This window comes from Grampus griseus (genome assembly GCF_964374135.1).
Source record: "Grampus griseus genome assembly, chromosome: 6".
Classification (NCBI taxonomy): Eukaryota; Metazoa; Chordata; class Mammalia; order Artiodactyla; family Delphinidae; genus Grampus; species Grampus griseus.
Window position 1 is genome coordinate 99,386,285 of NC_139000.1, and position 20,559 is coordinate 99,406,843.

General features: G+C 48.5%; 1 protein-coding gene across 1 annotated transcript in view; it reads right to left on the minus strand.

Moving 5' to 3' along the window:
* BIN3 (bridging integrator 3) overlaps positions 1 to 20,559 on the minus strand; it is a 44,166-nt gene that overhangs the window by 10,334 nt on the left and 13,273 nt on the right. The window contains exons 2-5 of the mRNA XM_082656327.1: positions 10,822 to 10,870; positions 3,552 to 3,592; positions 3,128 to 3,189; positions 437 to 573 (exon numbers count right to left, since the gene is read on the minus strand). Coding sequence (XP_082512453.1) covers positions 437 to 573; positions 3,128 to 3,189; positions 3,552 to 3,592; positions 10,822 to 10,870 — 289 coding nt within the window. The remainder of the gene's footprint in view (positions 1 to 436; positions 574 to 3,127; positions 3,190 to 3,551; positions 3,593 to 10,821; positions 10,871 to 20,559) is intronic.

The window sequence follows — 20,559 nt, forward strand, 5'->3', positions numbered from 1 at the left end:
GAGAAAGGGAGCAGGACAGGGGTACCCCGAGAGCCCCAGGCAGGGAGACACCCCTAACTGCCGCTGGAGTGAGGCAGAGATGACAACCGGGGAGCCTGAAGGGTGACAAGGCGCACCGGCCTTGTCCCGGGTCAGTTCTCATTCTGTGAAGCCGATGATGGCCTTGCTCAGTGAGGAGGCTGGGCGGGCAAGTCTGAGGGGCTACAGGCGTGGGTGGGCAGAGCCGGCCTGAGTCTCCCTCGTGGCCCCATGTGAGTGATGTGAGCTAGTGGGAGCTACGGGAAGCAGCCGGTGCGGGGGCAGGTTGGCCAGGGGAGAGCTCACAGGGCTGGGACACTCAGGTGTCCAGAGAGGAGACCAAGCCCCGATAAGGACTTCATGCAGCACTCCGCCCAGAAAGAAGCCTCGAGGAGGGGGAGACCAAGACCCCAGTCACCTTTTCCTGGTTGAAGGCATCCATCCGCTTCATGGCCGTGTCCAGGGCTGTCACCATGTTCAGAAAGTCCTGGTCTTGCTCGCAGAGGGGATTGGAGAGCAAGTCCAAGGATATCTTCACAGCGGACTTGGACATGGCTGTAAGAAGTCAAAGCTCAGTGAACCAATGACAGGGCATGCTTCAAGGTCTTGTCCTCAGGACTCCCTGTCGTCCTTGGGGCCAGAGGCCTGCATCCGGACGACCTCCATCCATGGCCACAGGCCATAAACTACACAGTACCCCAGAGGCACAAGACACCAGTCCTTATGGTGTAATGTGCATTCCTGATACTGCTCTGGGTAATTCTTTTGAGCAGATTTACCTGTTGCAATGACTTACTTTCCAAACTCTGGATTATAACAGAATCATTTGGGCGGGAAGCTGTAAGAAGTACGTATTTCTAGCTCCAAAGATTTATTTCAGTAAGCCTGGAATCCAGGAATATGCATTAAAAAAAAAAAAATCTCCAGGCGGTTTGGATGTGAAGCTTGGTTTGGGGCTCCCTCACAGAAAGAGTAGCATGGTATCTACACCAGAGAGGCAAACCTACTGTACAGCTAGAGATAAGATTTTAGGCTTTCAATAACTCAACTTTGCCATAGATGACACCCAAAGAATGGGTGTGTTCCAATAAAACTTTATTGACAAAACTAGGCCGGATTTGGTATGGCGAGGCAACCTGTTGGCAGCTTTGGAGTTCTTGGTCCCGTGAGAGTTTTCAGGCCTCCATTACCAGCAAACGAAATCCTAGAGGGGCAGGAAAGGCTGGAGAAGGGCCTTGCTTGCCCCACAGTGTCTGTACTAGTTTCAGGGGCTCACGGGAAAACGTGTTTTTGATCTATTTCTTATTTTATGTCATTAAATTTAAGATGCTATTAACTGTAACACACACCATTATTGCATAAACCGTGAAGAAAAAAAAAATGCTGCCAATGAAACCAGAGCACACTACTAAGTGTTATATACCTTGATTTCTCTTGAATCTGGGGGTGTGCTGCAGCCCCCTAGCAAAAGGGCAAAATATGAGAGAAGACTAGAAATGTAAACTTCCCAGAGATGTTGAAGCAACGGAGGCAAAAACCCTCTTAAAAAAAAGTAAAGTGACTTTGTAGGCTTAGGAGCAAACTCACGTGTCATTTGACTGGATTATGAAACGGTCACAGACTGCGTAATTAAAAGATAGAAAACGAGGACAAAACTGGAAATGTTTTTGAAAAATTTCTTCCCCTAATTTTTTTTTAATAGTTGAGGGAAAACCCCCAAAAGTCAGGGGTTGGGAGGGAAGACTTTCTTCCCAATTTTCCTTTTCTTTCCTAACGCCTCCACATCTTCACACCAATGTCTCTTTGCTAGAACCATCTGAAGTCAATGAACGGTGAGAGTCTGCGGGGCGGCCCTTCGTCTGGGAGCCCCACCCCGAGACATTGCCGGCCTGTGTGAACACAGCAGGGTGCCGTGGCCTCCACTCTCCTCTGCAGCAGCTCACATCCCTTGCTCTACCTCTACAGTGACAGGGGAGGGGCATGGTCAGCCCAGCACAAACCGGGAGGCTGGCGGGCTTCGTACCTTAGGGAGCCCAGGAGTCCTGGACCGCACGTGGGTCTCTAGAGCCCTGACACAACCTGGGAGTGCAGGGGTCGACGAGGACCTGGCAGGGTCTGGTCACGCCTACTTGGTCTTATTTTGGACCCACAGCTTTGGATGTGAGATCCTGTCCAGGCAGCAGCTCAGGAGTTTCCAAGACCAGGAAAGGTGTAATTTGATTCCCCCCGACCGTGTGGAGCAGTGGTTCTCAAAGTGGGGTCCCTAAGCCTCACCCAGACCTGATGAATCAGAGAGTCCTGGGGTGGGCCGGGCGACCCACACTGCAGCAGGCCCTCACTGACTCTGATGCCCCAGCCAACAGTGTGCGAGGCTCTCTGGCCTGGACTGGGGGATGCAGGCTTTGGGGTGGGTGAGGGCACCACTGTTTCAGGAGGGCTTCCGCTGCCCAGACTCCACGTCTGACTCGGGCCAGAAGCAGCCAGAAATCCTAGGTGCCAGGGGTCACCCATTTGTCCTGATTTCTTTGTTAAAAACCTACACTCTCTACAGCCAGACTCCAGTTCATAGATCCCTGACGTTCTGTCCTTTCCGTTCACGCTCTGAGAGTGCAGCTGTGTGGAAAAGCAGGAAGGAAGAGAAGCACAGGCCACAGCATTTCCCTACTAGAAAGACAGCGGGAGCCACAATGAAAGATGGAACCCAGGCAACTCAGAGCTAACTACAAAACAAATAACGGACAGACTGAAAATCAGACCCGTGGCTTGCTACACACACAGTCTGGAGACGCCGGGGTCAGAAGCAGGGGCGGTCGTGGCCAGACCCCCCCCCCCGCCCCCCATCCTCTGGAGGAGCACTGGCCGGAGGCTCTGGGGCACAGACCACGGGAGCTGCCCTCCACCTGCCAGTGGTGGCTGCTGCCGCCCCAGGGAAAGCAGGGAGTGGTGATCTGCTAAGTGAAGGGCGACTGCAAGCCACTTCTCAGGGACATCTGCGGGGCACCTACTAAGGGCACTTTCTTCTAAGCCAGCCCCAAAGGGACTGAGCGAGGAGGGTGTCCACCTCTGCCCCTCCCCCGTCCAGGCCGGGCACGGGGGACGGGACGCCTACCCAGGTCGGCGTCCGTGCTCTTCTTCATGTCCTTCTGCAGCCGCTTGGTCTGCTCCTCCAGCCTGCAAGGCAGGGACACGAGCCTGGGGACCTGGCATCACCCACCTGCTTCTGCCCCCGTTCTGCCCATCCCCCTGAGCCGAGCCCCACGCGACACTCAGGTCGCCTGCCAGGAGGAGGAAGGGCCTGCTCTGCGCGGATGTCCCCACTGACTGAAGGGCCACCGCGAGCTTGGCGCGAGGCACCCAAAGGCTGAGTTAACGACTGTCACAGAGCCACCACCCCGGGGGAGAATTTCTGGCAGGTGGTGAACTGAGCTGCCCTCAGCTCCCAGGGTGAGCGGACGAGGCAGCCCGGGCAGAAGGCTCTTTTCCTTCTCGGAGCAGCCCCCTCCCTGCCCTCCCTTCTGGGGGTTGACACTCACTGCTGGAGTTTTCCATACTCCCTTTCAAAGTCTCTTTCCACCTGTAAGGGAAGCGACAACTCAATCACTGGAGGAATGACAGCAGGCTGGAGAAAATCTGTCACCTACGAAACTCCCTCCACGCCCTCCCCGCACCCCCTTCTGCAGAAAACACCACCATCCAGTCCACACAAGCACCAGCACACCGTTCATGACAGAAGCCCTGTGTTCCCAAATTAGTTAAGTGTTTGACTTAGGTCAAAGGACGCCCCTCCCAGACGGACCAGCCAGGCAGGTACCAGCGGATCCCGGCTGGCTCTGTTCTTCCACCTCAGGGAGCGAGGCTGGGCTGCGCTCCCTCCCCTCCCCTGCGGGGTCTGGGTAAGGGGCTCAGAGCGTGATAGAAGCTCATCATCGGGGAAGAGGCAGGGCACGGAGGAAAGCGGGCGGGTTGGAGTCCGGTCCTGTCCCTGCCGCTCAGCAGCTCTGGGGCTGGAACGGCTCCCCTCCCCTCCCGGTCCTGGTTTCCTCACAGGTCCAGAACCTGCTGCGTTCAGGGTGGATCAAGAAAGACCAGGTATCCCCGCTCTGTGCGCTGGGATGCAGCCATCACAGATACGATTATCGACTCGGGCAAGGCTCTCTAAATTCTGGACGAGTCATCGGATTTCCCTGATATTTAGACCGAGTCCTGATGTCTGAGGGCCGATAGGAGGACGGAGCCCCCGCCTCTGCTTTGTCTTCTTCCAAGGAGGCCGAACAGCTCCCTGCATGCCTTGTTGAGGCACCACACGCTCCGGTGACCGGCTTCTCCTCCATCACTCACCTGGCAGGCAGGTGTGCTGACGGCCCTCACCGCACTGAGGTCAGCGGGACAGAGGGGGAGTCACCTGCGCAAGGTCACACCACTAGTAAGCGGCAGGCCTGGGGTCTGAACACGGGCCAGGAGGCCTGGTTCCCAGGCCTGCGCCCTTTACCGTCATTCTACCTAAGGGGGAAAAGCTCTGGCTGATGAACTAAAGCCATGACCTATGAGAGCACCTTCCTGGCGGCTGCCCCGAGACTCCTGCCAGGGAGAGCCGTAAATCCTGGCTATCACAGGCTGGAGGTGAAGGAGTGTGAACTTGCAGTGATCATCAAAGCCCCGCTGTGCCTCACCAGGAGTCTTCTAAAACCCTGTTGGCCTCATGCTCCATGTTTGGATTAAGGTAAATTTGACAGTCGTAGACTGGCAGAACATTATTCAGGCCAATTATTTCACAAGATAAATGAGAATGCCACCCAGAGGGGGGAAGTGATTTACATCAGGACACAGAGCTAGTGTGTGGCAAAGCAGGGCTAGAATTCAGACTCCTAATCCAGGCCTTTTTTTTTTTTTTTAAACTGCATTCATTAATCCCACAAACATTTATTGAGCACCAATTAAGTGTAGTGCATTCTGCCAGGTGCCAGGGATACACTGGTGAATAAAACAGACACGGGGGCTTCCCTGGTGGTGCAGTGGTTGAGAGTCCACCTGCCAATGCAGGGGACACGGTTTGAGCCCTGGTCCGGGAAGATCCCAAGTGCCTTGAAGCAACTAAGCCCACGAGCCACAACTACTGAGCCCGTGTGCCACAACTACTGAAGCCCGCGCACTTAGAGCTCGTGCTCCACAACAAGAGAAGCCACCACAATGAGGAGCGCATGCACCACAACGAAGAGTAGCCCCCGCTCGCCGCAACTAGAGAAAGCCTGCGCGCAGCAATGAAGACCCAACACAGCCAAAAATAAATAATAAAAAAAACCCAAAACAGACACGGGCCCTGGTTGGGAGATCAAAAGAACAAACACACACGTGACGGGGGGCTGTGGGGAGCCCCATGGAGGGCAAGGAAGGGCCCAGTGAGGCCTGACGCAGAGGCCCTACTTAGCGTCCGACCTCAGGGCTTGACAATGGGGCTGTCTTGCATGGAGATGGCTCGCCTTCCTCATTTGAACTGTAAAACTCAGAAGCAGAAACACATGGTCTCCCCCTTACATTATGATCCTAACATCTGGGACCTTCTACAAAGTTGTGAAGTAAAACTCATCATTGGGAATTCCCTGTCAGTCCAGTGGTTAGGACTCCGCATTCTAACAGACGAGGGCCCAGGTTCAATCCCTGGTCCCAGAACTAAGATCCCAAAGCCATGTGGTGCAGCGAAATCAATCAATCAATCACTGGTGCCCTAGCCTTCTGCCCTACAGTCTTTTCCTCTCTTTTCAACAGACCCACTTCTTCTCCATCTGGGAACCCAACATTTTCATCATCACCTTTTGTATGACCCACCAAAAGATTCTCTCAAGAAAAAATTCACAATTCACTCCTGCTAAAGTGCATGTGCCTGATAAAAGTTTAAAGTGCTACCTAAGTCGGGGGATTTGTAGCTGGACAGGAATCAGAGTCTTAGCTGAAGGTCTGAACAGCTGCTGGTGTGACCGTGGATGGGAGATTTGTTCTGGAGCAAATGGGCCTCGCCCTGCCCTTTGGAGTCCGCACTGAAGTTAGTCTAGTCCTTTTTTCAACAGCGCCCGGGGGAAGGCGGTGGAGGGGAGCAAGCAGACAGACGATATGAACTCTGATACTAGATGAGGAGCTTTAGAAACATTTCCAACATTTTGAGCCTCGGTTTCTTTTCTAATAAAATGGGATAGCTTCACTTGGTCTCAGCCCATGGGAATTTCAGGTGGCTGACAAGGCAGTGGGCTGACAGCATCAGCCTTGCTGGCTTGTTTGGAGGATTAACGAGCAGTATGTGTAGAGCACAGAGCACAGCGCCCGGCTTACACACGGGGTCTCCCTGCTGCCCTCCCCTGGGGTGGTGAGAGGACCGGAGGTCTGAGGAAGCAGACTGGTCTGTGACCCTCTGGCACAGAGCACTCAGTCAGCTGGCAGGTGGGGTAAAGCCTGGGCCCTGTGCCTGGGGCCACAGAGGGGCCTCCCTCCACTGGACACGTCTCCTTTCTTACTTTGTAGGATGTGACGGCTGAGCTGAGTCTTTACGTCGCACAAGTATTTTTTCTGCCGAAAAGATGAAGTTGAAATTAAGGATGCCCTGGCCAGGGTCCGGCTCTCCTGAAGACCAAGAGCAGAGGGGGTGGGTGGGCGAGAAGGGAGGCAAGGGCCAGGCTCCCCTCGCTCTCTTGCGCAATCCCCAGCGTGCTGTGTGGGATGTCAGGGAACACCTGGTCTCCCGGGCTGCCACTGCTGGGACTTGCACAGAGAAGGACCGCAGGTTTCCAACTGGCTGAGGAGAAACTCAGGGTCTCACGCTGGAAGCGGAGAAGTGTGTCGGGGTGGGAGCTTGAGTCTTCTGCTCTCCCAGCTCAAGGCCATCTGACAGCCTAAGAGAAGGTCAAGAACGCTTCACCTCTTTTGTCGGTAGCCAGCTGGCGTTGCTTCCACAGCTCACTGCTCCTGAGGTCTCTCTCCTCCCCAGGGGAAAGATCTGAGAGGCACAGCACCGGGATTCTAGGCCCTCAGACAACGGCTGAGGGGATCAAGGGACACACTGGAGTCTCATTCCAAGGTATATCCGTGCAGAGGGAAGGAGCCAAATACAAAAGATCTGAACATCTCTGGATGCTTGATGCCTTTGCCAAGAAGGCAACTGGACCCCAGTCAACAATGCAAGTGTAAACACATGTGCACGACTGTCGGCAGGTCAGGGTGGGCTGGGTCAGGCTGGCGAGGTCAGTGCAGGGAGCGTCAAGCACAGAGACTGCCTCAGCAACCCCTGCATTCTCGGAGGCTCAGGGTTGCAGGAGGGGCCGTGCTGCTCACAGCTTGTCCCCAGGGCCTAGGTCAGGCTGCCACACGGCAGGAGCTTGGTGGTTGTTAAGTGAATAGTGGGCTGAGTTCCCACCCACTCACACTCATGGTGAAGGGAAGAGGGAGGCCAGCAGGCAGGGCCAGGCTCTAATCCCGGGGCTAAGCGGAGCCAGATTGGATCTGAGGCAGAGCGAGCCTTGTGCCTTCTGAGAAACTCCTCTTCCAGGGTGGCTCAGGGTAGAGAGCAGCCTGCCTTTGGTTTGTTACAAAGGGTCCCTCCACTTTGCACGTGAAAACCCTTCTCAGGTGAAGGCGCAACCTGCAGGGACTCCCATCTGCCTTGACCTTCCAGAGCGCCTGCCTAGCTGGGAATCTAGGTGTGTGCGAGACCCAGGGAAACCCTTGCTTCAATGTGCGAAGTCTTCCATCATGCCGGTTGCAGAGGGAGGTGTAGCTTCTCTTTGCCGTACCAAGATGCTCCAGCTCCTTCATGAGCTGGGGCAGCGGGAGGGGACTAAGCAGAAGGTTAGGACTGGAAAGTGGGGGAGTGTTTGTCCTTCCATTTCAGCCCCAGTGGTCAGCCCCTGCAGAGAACACGCCCTTCCAGCCAAAGCCTTGACAATACTGGAATCTGTGTTAATAACCTGGGCACAGCAGAATGGGGAGGGCAAACGCACAATGCTTTCTTTGTGTCTGATGGTTGGGTGCCTTGAGCCAAAAATCTCCTGAAACTCCCTGAAGATAACATGAGCTTTTCTTCCCATGACAGGGGTGCCACGACTTCCAATAACCCAGACAGCCACATCTGCTCCCCTCCCCGAGAGTGCCTGGACAGGAAAAATAGAGTGCGTCACCCATGTTCGGGGGCAGCTGCCAGAGATGCTGAGACAACTGCACAGCCTCGGCCTGTTTGGGGGCCAGGAGGGGGCTTGTGCGGGGGAGGGTAGGGAGACTCCGAAGAGGTAGGGTCTTGCTACATAGACTTCAGTGCCTCTGGGGAGTTGAGGAAGCAAAGGACTCTATTCCTCGTGAGAGATCAAAGGCCCAGCATACCATTTCATTGTACTGGGGAATCCAGCTGCTGGGGACAGGCTGGGTCCTTGGTGGTTTATTAAGAGTCAAATCAGCTATCGTCTCATAATGCAGTTAATACTGAGGGGTCACCATGTGCCAGGCACTGTGCTAAGTGCTTCATGTGCATTACCTCATGTAAGATGCATAATACTTACATCAATGACATAGGAGCTAGTATCATCCTCACTTCACAAAGGAGAAAATGAGGGCTCAGGGAGGGTAAGGAACTTGCTAAAGGTCACGGACAACACGTGGCAGGGCCAGGATGGGAATCCAGGCAGGGAACCTTCCAAATCCAGTTTCATAACCATTCCTTGATGCCCAGTCTGTCTGGAGGAGCTGATGCCAGGTGTTAGAGGGCTACAATTCCATCCCAAACACGACGGATGCCAGGAAAGGAAGAGGGAGGCCACGGGCCCATCCACAGGCACTGAGATTGTCCATCTGCTCTTCCTCCGGGGAGTCCTGGCCACCCCTTAGAGTAAAAGACCTAGAGACCTTTCCAACAACAAATTCTGGCAAGGAAGCGAGAAACTGCATGCTACCCTATACTTTTCCGTGGAGAACAAAGGCTATTTCCATCAAGGTTGGGGTGTTAGGAGAAATTTTTGTTTGTTTGTTTGTTTTTTGGTAGTGAGTGCTGGGAATAAAAGACCCTTCTCGAAACCACTTCCCTTTCAGATCTGCCCTGGATTAAACTCTGGAGACTCAAAGCCACACCTTCCCACTTCCTGTAGCTGGCTGGAGCACGCCCAGATTCTCCGCGCTTCAGCTGAGAGCCTCCACAGCTGGTCAGCCTCTGCATGGGAGGTATACTCTGAGTCTGTCCTTGGCCTGCCTTTGCTTGAAAAAAAGGGAGGGCCCTTTTAACGTGGACCCATTTCCCTTTAAGTGACCTAACTTTGGATTTCCCAAAGATGGAGCCAGTGCTCAGATGCGTGCTGCACTTCCCCTCCCGCCAAACCCAGTTCAGAGTCCGGAGCTAAGGAGGGCCAAGGTTATAAGACAAGAACTGTCTTATAAGCGGCTGGGATGACAGTCCAGGGCCTCCAGCAGGCTGACAGTGCTAACCTTACAGATATAGTCTCTCACGTTAAACCCTCAAGAGCCTCACCCACATTGGTGGGTGAGGGGTTGGAGAGGCCATTCTTTTTTTTCAAATTAATTAATTAATTTTTGGCTGCGTTGGGTCTTTGTTGCTGCACATGAGCTTTCTCTAGTTGTGGCAGGCGGGGGCTACTCTTCGTTGCAGTGCATGGGCTTCTCATTGCAGTGGCCTCTTGTTGCGAAGCACGGGCTCTAGGCGCGCAGGCTCAGTAGTTGTGGCACTCGGGCTCTAGAGCACAGGCTCAGTAGTTGTGGCACCTGGGCTTAGTTGCTCCGTGGCATGTGGGATCTCCCCGGACCAGGGCTCGAACCCGTGTCCCCTGCATTGGCAGGCGGATTCTTAACCCCTGTGCCACCAGTGAAGTCCTGTGGAGAGGCCATTCTTGACTAGAATTCCAAAACCTCAGGAGATCTTCACAGCCCGAGTGAGCTCGCGTGAAGCTATGGAAAGTGTACGAAATGGAGCCTCAAACTTGAGTTCTAATTCCAGCTCCATCAGAATTAGGTTTATGAAACGTAATTCTTAGAAAGTCACAAAAACTCCACGGGCCTTGGTTTCCTCATCAGGAAAACTCAGAAGGTTGGACTGGATGATCTCTAAGGGCTTCCAGTGCTTTTTTTTTTTGGCCACACTGCGTAGCTTGCAGGACCTTAGTTCCCCAACAAGGGATCGAACCTGGGCCCCCTGCGGTGGAAAGAGTGGAGTCCTAACAATTGGACTGCTAGGGAAGTCCCACAGTTCTAACTTTCTGAGAATCTAGATTCTCCTCCTCTTCCATTGTGGCAATAAAACAGAGACAAAAACTGTGGACTTACAAAGGGGTAGGATTCAATCATGCCCTCCCAGTGAGTGGCTCCGGGTCCTGGCTAAGAATGAATGTAGCAGCAGAGAGAAGGGGACCTGGACATCCCAGGGAGGCTTTCTGGCCTTTTACGCAGCCTGAGGGGGCGGGAGATAGAGGCCTGGGACGTGTCCTTGGCGGGAGCCTATGTCTCAGGAACCCTTTCAGGAAAGTGCAGACTGTCACGCTAGACCCCAGTGCTGGGCTGTTCAGAAGCAGGGTGTCTGTCCTCACTTTGTAACCCACCTCTTCCACCTGCCCAAGGAAGGGGAGGGGCCCAGGCTGACCTGAGGGAGGAAAGTGTCCCAGGATAGGAGGGCCCTATAAGCCCCCACCTGTGTGAGGTTCTAGAGCAGCACGACTGGGAATAATAAGGCCTGGGTTCTGCCTTCCCAGCACCACCATTCACTGAGTCAAAGCTCCGGTTCTACACAAAGGCCACGTGAGTCTCGGAGTGAAAGAACTGGTTACTCACTGTTTTGGGGACAATCTGTTTCTTGGGCTGCCCAATCTTGAAAGGAATCCTGTAAGACAAAGAGTCAAAGAGAAAGGTTAGGAGAAATGGGGAAGGATGTGGCTGAAAAGACTTGATGAGGTACGGCCACTTCCCCCCTGGAAGGAGTGCCTCACTCCCGGGACTCGTACCACGTGCCTGCGGGTCTAGGATCATCAGCAACAAGGCTGGGCTCCAGGAGAACGGTCCCCCATGGACAGAATCAGAGGGAGGTGCCCCAGGGCATCTTCCTCTGCAATGTCTACATACATTGCAAAGGTGAAGGCAGGAAAGGTGAGATACTGTACTAGTGACAGTCACTACAAACCTCGTGTCTTGAGGAGCTGCGAAGTCAGAGGTTGCAGGCTCACCTGGACAGCTATCATCCTTGAAAACATGCCTTTAAAAAACACCACAGAGCCCACTATCGTCTGTAGCAGGTGCTTCCCAACTTCTCTATAGAGAGACAGACTGTGGAGGGCTTTTTGTGGGGCTGGGGAGAGATGACGAACTGTAGGAGCACTGAGGACCAGTCAGGCTGGGTTATTTCCCGCGAGAACTGACAACATCTAAAGAAAGCTAGCTTGGAGAAGAATCTGAATCCAGTTCAAGTCTGCCCTGAACTTGCTGGGAAGCTCTGCACCACAGGTTCCCCACTTGGAAATGGAAGAAGGTGTGGCATAATGGAAGGAAGGTCATGGCCCAGGAGTGAAACCCTGAGCGCTAACCCTGCCTCCACCCCTGAGGAGCAGGACGCCAGGAAATGACTGCGCCGGGACTTAATTTCCTACTCTGTGAAACAAGAGGGTTAAACTGGGTAATCTAGAAGCTTCCTTCAAGCGCTGAAAATGCTCCCATCCTACAGTTCTGAGAATTAAAGAAGCCACAGGGCATCCCCACAGCTACAGAAACGCGGGCTTCTCCCACCAAGGTAGGAGTGAGTTAAGCATCCCTGGCTGGGATCAGCTCAGGGAAGAGCCCTGAGGGTGCAGGTTGGACCCCACTCTCACTGCTCTCCTTCCAGTGCTCAGGACCAGTGGTCCCTTCCATTCAAATCTCCCGCTCCCACTCCTTCCCCCCCACCCCCTCCACCAGGCCCCTCCCTCCACACCCCCCTCTCCCCAAGCCTGGCTTCTCTTGGCCCATACTGACCAACACTGCTGCTAAGCCCAGTGGTATAATTAACCACCGATAATAACCCCAGACAACGATCTGGTTGAGAGGATGGGCCAGCCTGAGTCACAGCAGTTTAAATTTAATTTCTGGAGGACATCCTGTTTATTGTTAATCCAGCCCCGTAATTTCAGAGCGTTAACCCTTTGGGGGCTGGCTGATTCACGTGGCTTCTGTAAACAAATAACCTCTGGCTATGTAATTACCAAGGGAAGGTAAGCTATGGAATTGAAAAGGAAAGAAAAAATGAAATTGCCATTTCCCTCACTCAGACCTGAAGAAGAAAGGTTAAGGGGACAGGAGAGCCTTAGTCCTCTCCCCCCGCAACAGTTACTTCTGCCCAAATCAGGGACTCGAGCTGACTGACACAATGGTTTTGGACAGTGAGCAACTGCCCGCAAGGACCATTTTGGTGACAGTGCAAATGAGGTCCTGGTGGCATTGCAAAAAGACCGATCCTGCTCTGTGTGAAGCATGTTGCCATATAAAAAGCTCTGGACCAGGAATCAGAAACCCTGGTCTTGGGCTTCCCTCGTGGCGCAGTAGTTGAGAGTCCGCCTGCCGATGCAGGGGACGTGGGTTCGTGCCCCGGTCCGGGAAGATCCCACATGCCACGGAGCGGCTGGGCCCATGAGCCATGGCCGCTGAGCCTGTGCGTCCGGAGCCTGTGCTCCGCAACGGGAGAGGCCACAACAGTGAGAGGCCCGCGTACCGCAAAAAAAAAAAAAAAAAAAGAAACCCTGGTCTCTGCCTCTGACTAGTTTCTTAAACAAACTATAAAACAAAGGAGCTGGACTACGTAGCCCTTTCCGCTTACCTAAAACTTGAATTCTAAACTGAATCTCCATTCCAAGCACATGGGGAGCGGAATGCGCATTCTAAAGAGCCCTCAGAGCGGTCCTCAAAGTGCCTCTAACGTGGCGTCTAGTACTACAGACTAGCTACAAAGGAATTAGGAACTTAGATTCCATTATTTGTGGTGCCACAGCCTCTCTCTAAATCTTAATTTGGAATCACAGTATTTTTAGAGCTGCAAGTTACCATAGAAATTTTTCCAGTTCAACCCTCTCATTTTGGAGATGCGGAAGCAGATCTGGAGGGGTTCAGTGACTAGCCCAGGGTCACTCAGCAACAGGACCCAGAACAAACAATCAGGGTTGTGATTTCTTGTCCAGTTTTCTACTACTCACAGTTCAATACTCTTTCACGTAGATATGTCATATGTGTTTGAAGGAACTAGGAAAAAAATCATCTGGTCAAAATACCTAATCTTAAAATACTATGGAATTTAGAAAGGGTTCATTGTTAGAAGCCTGGAAATGAAAGAGGACCATGTTATCAGGAGGAGGCTAGTGCTGAACTGGGTGCTTCTGCACAAATGAGAGGCCGTGTGAACTGTGTAGAAGGAACCAGGCCTCTGTAATCTCACTGCAGCTACTGACAATCACCTATAACTTTATCATATGATTCTGATTAGTTTTCACCTCACCTCTTCAAAAGCCATCTCCCTGCCTGAAGAATGCCTTAAAAAAAAAAAAAGTAACTTTTGATTAAAAAAGTTTTAGATTTACAGAACAATTGTAAAGACAGTACCTAACTCCATATATCCCACACCCAGTTTCCCTTATTATTAACATCTTATATTCATATGGCATACTTGTCACAATTAGCAAACCAATCCTGAAATATTAAAGTCTACACTTTATTCAGATTCCCTTAGTTTTCACCTAACGTCCCCTTTAAGTTCCAAGACCCCAGCCAGGTTGCCGCATTCCATTTAGTCATTGTCTGCTCAGACTCCTCCTGGTATTTTCTCAGACTTTCCCTGTTTTTGATGACCTGGACAGTTTTAAGGAGTGATGGTCAGGTACTCTATAGAAATGTCCCTCAGCTGGGACTTGTCCGCTATCTTTCTCATGACTAGACTGGCGTTACAGGTTCTGGAGGGAAGGGGTGAAGTGCCACTCTTACCACATCATACTGAGGGCTCGAGCCATCAACCCGACTTCCTACTGCTGATGTGAGTCTCCGTCACTGGGCTGAAGCAGCCTTTCCCGGGATTCTCCGATATATGGTCCCCCCCCCCACGACCCCCACACCTTTGGAAGGAAGCCACTGGGCACAGCCCACACTTAAGAAATGAAGAGTAATACTCCACCTTTTTGTGGGCAGAGTATTGGCATAAGTTATTTGGGATTCTGCATGGGAGATTTCTGTTCTCTATTTATTTATTCAGTCACTTATAGCAGTAATAAATACATCGATATTTATTTTATATGGGTTATAATCCAATCCTACTTTATTCTGTTGCTCAAACTGTTCCAGCTTTGGCCACTGGGAGCTCCTTCAGTTGCCTCCTGTGTCTTTCTGACATACCCACATCAGTGTGTGTGCGTGTGTGTGTGTGTGTGCACGTGCGTGTGTTTTGTTTAGTACTTCCTTGTTTTCTGGACTATGAACTGCTCCAGGCTTACCCTGTACATTTCCTGAGCCAGCCCTAGAACTGGTCGAGGAACTTCCTAAACCAGCAGTCACTGTGCCTCTATAATATGGTCTCACCCCGCCTTTTAGTTTCCCTTCCCATTCACCCAGTACAACTACTCTGATTCAGCCAAGTGGCTGTTCATTTATCCCCCAAATCTAGATGCCTTATAAGCAACTTCCTGTCCCAAAGTGGAGGTCCATGTTTTAGTGCCAACATGTCATTAATAATTTCATCAGGACAAAAGGCATAAAACATGGACTGTCCAGGGCGACTGGGACATACGGCCACCCCACCCAGAAGGAACCTTTCCCTTCTCCTGGCTTCATCAAAGCTGTTCTGACTCCCAAACCTTGCTTACCTTCTTCAAAATGTCTACGACTTTATTAGGCATTTAAAAATATTCTACCTTTTACAGTTGATTACAGTTCATCTCTTTAAAAAGTAAAACATGTTCATCAGAGAAAACTTGAGAAAGTACAGAAAGCCTAAAAGAGAGAGAAGAGAGGGAGAGAGAAAGAGAAGGAAAAGAAGGAAAAGAAAAAACTCCAAAATAGCCCTCTGTCTCATATTGAAAAGATAACCAAGGTTAATGTTTTGGTGTTAATTATATTTTAAACATTTTCAGAAAGAAAAAAACCTGAAGCTGATATGCCAAATGTTAGTAGTTAATTCCGGGTGGTGAGAATATGATTACTGTTTTCTTTTTTGCACTTTCCATATCTCTCAAATAAACTGAAGAAAAAAAAAATCCCTTAAGTTCTTTTCCTTGACTATAAAAATAACACCTGATCAGTGTCAAAAACTTGGAAAACCACAAAGGACAAACACACACACACAGATACAAATACACAAAATCCCAGAGAAAAAGTAATACCCCAAATTTCAGTGTGTACAGCATATGCATATTGACACAACTTTTAAAAAAAATAAAGGAAACATATATCAGGAGTGTTTTTATATGCCAATACACAAGTTTTCATCAGCCTGACTTTTAAGAGCTACCTAGTATTTCATTAATCAACTGTATCACTAATTTTCTTTTTGTAACCCACATGGCTTACATTATCATTTCAACTGCCTCAAGTTTTTCTTCTAATATAAACAAAAGCCAACGGCTAAATCTTTGGGCATATCAAGGATTAGTCACATAGGATAAATTCTTAGTATTGGAATTGCTGGGTCAAAGGATGCATGCAGGTTCAAGGCTTTGATTCGCTTGCCAAATTGCCCGAGACAGGCTGAAACAGTTTACATTTTTGAAAGGATTGAAATCATTTACCACCAGTCCCAGGATTTTTTTCCTGTCTTAACGTTTACCTGTCCATTTTGTACGTGTGTGTGTTTAATGTACAGAGGCTTTTAATTTGTATGAAGCGAAACTGCCCAAATCTGTCTCTTTCCTTTACGATTTCTTCTTTTGGTGTCATACTGAGAAAGACCTGCCTCTTCCACTCCAACACAGAAAAATTTCACCTGGACCTACTTTTTACTTTTATGATTTCCTTCTACTAATCTAAGTTTTGCTCTTATCAAAGTTATACATGTGCATAGTTTAACAAGGCAACAATGTCTGCTAAGTAAAACATTACGTTCTAGGCTCCCCTAAACTCAATCGCCTGTGATGAGCACTTCTAACGTGGCTGGTTTTGTTTTTGATATGTACCTTTGCATCTCTAAATAAAAATGCGGGCATTACCACCCTGTGATGATTAGGTTTTAGGCCCTAGCTGTTGACTTTTTATCTTGGAAGAGGAAGATTTAACTAAACAAAAACACACACCTCTTTTGGGTCTTCACCCCTATTACCCAAAGGCACATTTGCAACTCTGCCTTCTCAATAGAGGTATACTGTGATCTGGTTAGAGCAATGCGAAATACACTATTAGGAACAGAACATGGTTTGTTTTCCTTCCTGCATGTGGCAGCCAGCAGACTGTTCAGCTTCAGCCAAACCTTCAGGAGACTGTGGCGTTCCCAAGCCAAAACCCCCAGCCGAGCCACTCCCAAATTCCTGACAATCAGAGACTGGTATTATTGTTGGGAGGCACTAATTTGTGGGGTAATCTGTTCCACAGCAATACAGAACTAAGAACACTGCACAAGTTTCCCTAAAAATAATTTTTCCTTTTCTTTCATATGCTTCATCTTCTAGATGTTTATCCCTAATCCTCTCTCAGTTGTCTAAATCTACTCAATACATTCATGCGTATCAGGTGTCCTATCATTTTCCCTTCCTGAAGCAGTCTCTACTGGAGCCTTGGACTTGCTTGGGTCTGGACGGGCTGCCTCCACTCTGGGCTCCCCTGTCACCACCCTCACAGGGATTCCTTCCACCTCTCTCCTAGGATCTTTTCCACCTGGATTCCATGTCTTCTCCTTTCTTGGTTTACTCCTCATCTGGGTGGAGAAAAAGTGTGAGGGAGATCAGTTTTGAGACTGCGCAACCCAAACCCCTTTTATCCTATCCTCACACGAGTTAGTTTTGACTGGGTATAGAATTATAGGCTGGACATGATTTCTTTCAGAATCTCAAAGGCACTGTTTCACTGGCTTCTCATTTCCCAGTGCTGCTGTGGTGGTGAAGTCTGAAGCCAATCTGACTCCCAACCTTTGTATGTGACCTGCTTTTTATCTTCTTCATGCCAGCTTCGAGGGTCAGATGTGTGTCTCCCGTGTTGCAAAATTTCACAACGATGTACCTTGGGGTCTGTTTTTATCCATTGTGCTGGGGGATACACAGGACTCTTTCGAGTTGGCAATTTATAATCTTTAGTTCTGGGATTAAAGGAAACTTTGTTGCTACTGACCACTCCCCCCACACCCATTTTCTCTGTTTCTTATTTCTGAAATTCTTATAATTCTGATGCTGACCCTCTTTGGCTGGTCCTCTAATTTCTCTATTTTTCAATGTTTCCTTATCTTTTAATATTTCTAAAGAGTTTTTCATTTCTGCTGCCATGTTTTTAATTTCCAACAGCTCTTCTTAATTTTCAGGATGTCCCTTTTTTTTTTAAAATGGTACCCTGTTTTTATTTCTTGGATGCCTTATCTGAAAATCTTAATGATAGCTTTGAAAAAAGTTTCTTCTTCCTTTATAGTTTCAGTTTCCCTTCAAGTTGGTTTTGTGTTTCTTTTAGTCTCCATTTTTCATATTAAACATGTCCCTTGGATGAGTGGTAATTCTTGGTTGTCTTCTCCAATATATGACTGGGGACCAAAACGCTGACTAGAAGCTGTAAGTACATGAATAACGTCTGTCTATTGTGTGGGATGATCTGGCTGAGAAGTTTTGTGGGGGATCCTCGATGCCAGTTTGTACTCTTTTCTCCAAGGGAGGTAAAATTCCCTAGAGAAGATTCTTCCAGTGTCTTGGACCGGGAATAAAGGCCCAGCTCACTGTTCTGGGAGCGGAGTAGAAGAGTGTGTGTGTGTGTGTGTGTGTGTGTGTGTGTGTGTGTGTGTGTGTGTGTGTGTGTGTGTGTGTGTGTGTGTGTGTGTGTGTGTGTGTGTGTAAGAGGATGTGTCAGCACTCCACATGCATTCATCCACTTCATCCTCCTATGAAGTCCTGCCCTCACCTGTGCTTGAAGCGGATCTGGGTTTTGTGGGCCTGAAGCTTACACAATTTTGCATGCCCTTTAAAAAAGAGAGATTACAAAACTGCAAATATAAAAATAGGCCTGAAAGTGAATGTTTATTTAAACAGAGAAAAGAACATTATAAATTACAAGCTATAAAAGCTGACAAATAACATGAACATCAGAAAATCAAGAATAACCTAATATTTTTATTAATCATCTGCCTGACACACCTTTATGTTTATTTCTGCACATTTTTTTGGCTGCATAGTCTATGATTGCCTCTTCATGTGACACAGAGTTGATAAATCATTTCCTTAGAGAGAAAAGACACATAATTCAGCCTTTTCTCTAGTAGCGTTGATTGAAATTTGCTTTCTATTACTGACAGTTTAGAAAAGCTTTTTTTTCCAGCTTACTGGTAACATATAAATATAAACTTTAGGATTGTTGTAAAATTTAGGAAAATCTCATGTTTCTCTCATAAATAAACTATAAGATTTCAGGCCACATTTCAAATTTTCTTGTACAATGACTAATCTTAAATGCTCTCTGAATTAATGAGAGTAACTGGTCTGTCACTGAGGTCCTAGTAGGAGGGTATGAGTTTTATGTTATCTTTGTTATGTCTTTCATGTTAAATCCACTAGAAATTTAAATGTTTTAGCAATAGGTTCATATGATTTGCTCCTCCTCTTCATTAACTAGATCATCAGATAATCATCACTCCTATCTAAAACTGATCTTACTCTCTTAATGAATTACTAGCTTTGGTACAATGTGACAATGTTTTGTTATACTTTACATGATTTCAGAGTAATATCTATTGATTTCATTCTCACTTTTGTCACTTTTGTTTTGTGTTCTACTTTTATCCAATTTTTCTCTTAGCTATAAAATACATTTGAAGATGATCAAAAAAGGTATCCTTTGTGCGCTTCCAACTCAGGACTCTAATTTCTCACTTGTTTTATGTTTTTCAAAAATGTCTTTACAAACTGAAGTCAAAACAGCATACTCCCAATTCAACAACCCCCTCCAATCCTGTCCCATCCCAAAAAGGGTCTAGGCTACTCCAAAGCTGTCTGACATGAAGGGTAGTATAAAGAAGAAAAAGAAGGACCTAGAGATTGTCATACTGAGCGTAGTCAGACAGCGAAAGACAAATGTCATATGATATCGCTTATATGTGGAATCTAAAAAAATGGTACAAATGAACCTATCTACAAAACAGAAATTCAGAAATTGAGTCACAGATGTAGAAAACACCCTTATGTTACCAAGGGGAAAAAAGGGGGGGGGAGGGATAAATTGGGAGACTGCGATTGACATATACACACTACTATATATAAAACAGGTAACTAATAAGAACCTATTGTATAGCACAGGGAACTCTACTCAATACTCTGTAATGAGCTATATGGGAATAGAATCTAAAAAAGAGTGGATATGCGTGGCTGATTCACTTTGCTGTACGGCAGAAACTAACACAACATTGTAAATCAACTAGACTCCAATAAATAATTAATTTTAAAAAAAAGGAGGAAAGGAAGGCAGAGATATTCTTAGCTGAGTGCAGTATAAATACATTTTCGAAGTTTACAGAAACACAGGATCATTTGAACACATGGCTAGGGTTCCTTCTAGGGCCCCGGACAAGGTCCATGTAAGCGAGGGGCCCTGAGGCTTAAGCTTCATTAGTTTCACACAGTAAATCCCCCTCTGTGTGCCCTAGTAGACAAACTCCCTGCTTCACTCTCCAGGGGTGGGGCCCCTTCATTCTTCTGCTAGGGTGAGGTGGGGACAGTGTCCAGTGAAATGGCGTTGGGGAGGAGATGGTAGGACTCTCAACTTATTCATAAGCAGCTTTCAACCAATCCCCCTGATCTGAGTGTTCGGCTTCAGCCCACTCCTAGAGGTACCTAGTGTCACCAGTTCCTGAACCTTTGAGGATTCTGTGATGTAAGTTCTTGGTTTTCCTAAATGCCAGTTCACCACCTGGCCTTCTGGGAACTGCCAAGTCAGTTACCCCATGTCACTGCATTCCAATCCCCAAATGTTGTCAATGTCTGTTCTATTCTCCCTGAATTGGTAGGTTTATGACTTAAAAAAAATCACCTCACTGTGCTTTGTGTGGGATTTCTGAGGGAGATAAAATAGATGTACATTATTATACATTATAATGTATAATGTGTTATACATTATAGATGTATATGTAGTATGTTATTATATACACCTGGTTTTATCTCCTGCACAAATCCCACAATTTGTCACCTTTACTCAGAAACTGCTTTATTAATTTTAAATAACAACTTTATGAGATGTAATTCACATACTGTAACATTCATCCTTTTAAAGTGTACAATTTGGTGTTTTGGCTGTATTCACAGAGTTGTGCAACCATCACTACAACTAATTTTATTTTTTTTGGCAATGCTGCGTGGCTTGCTGGATCTTAGTTCCTTGACCAGGGATCAAACCTGC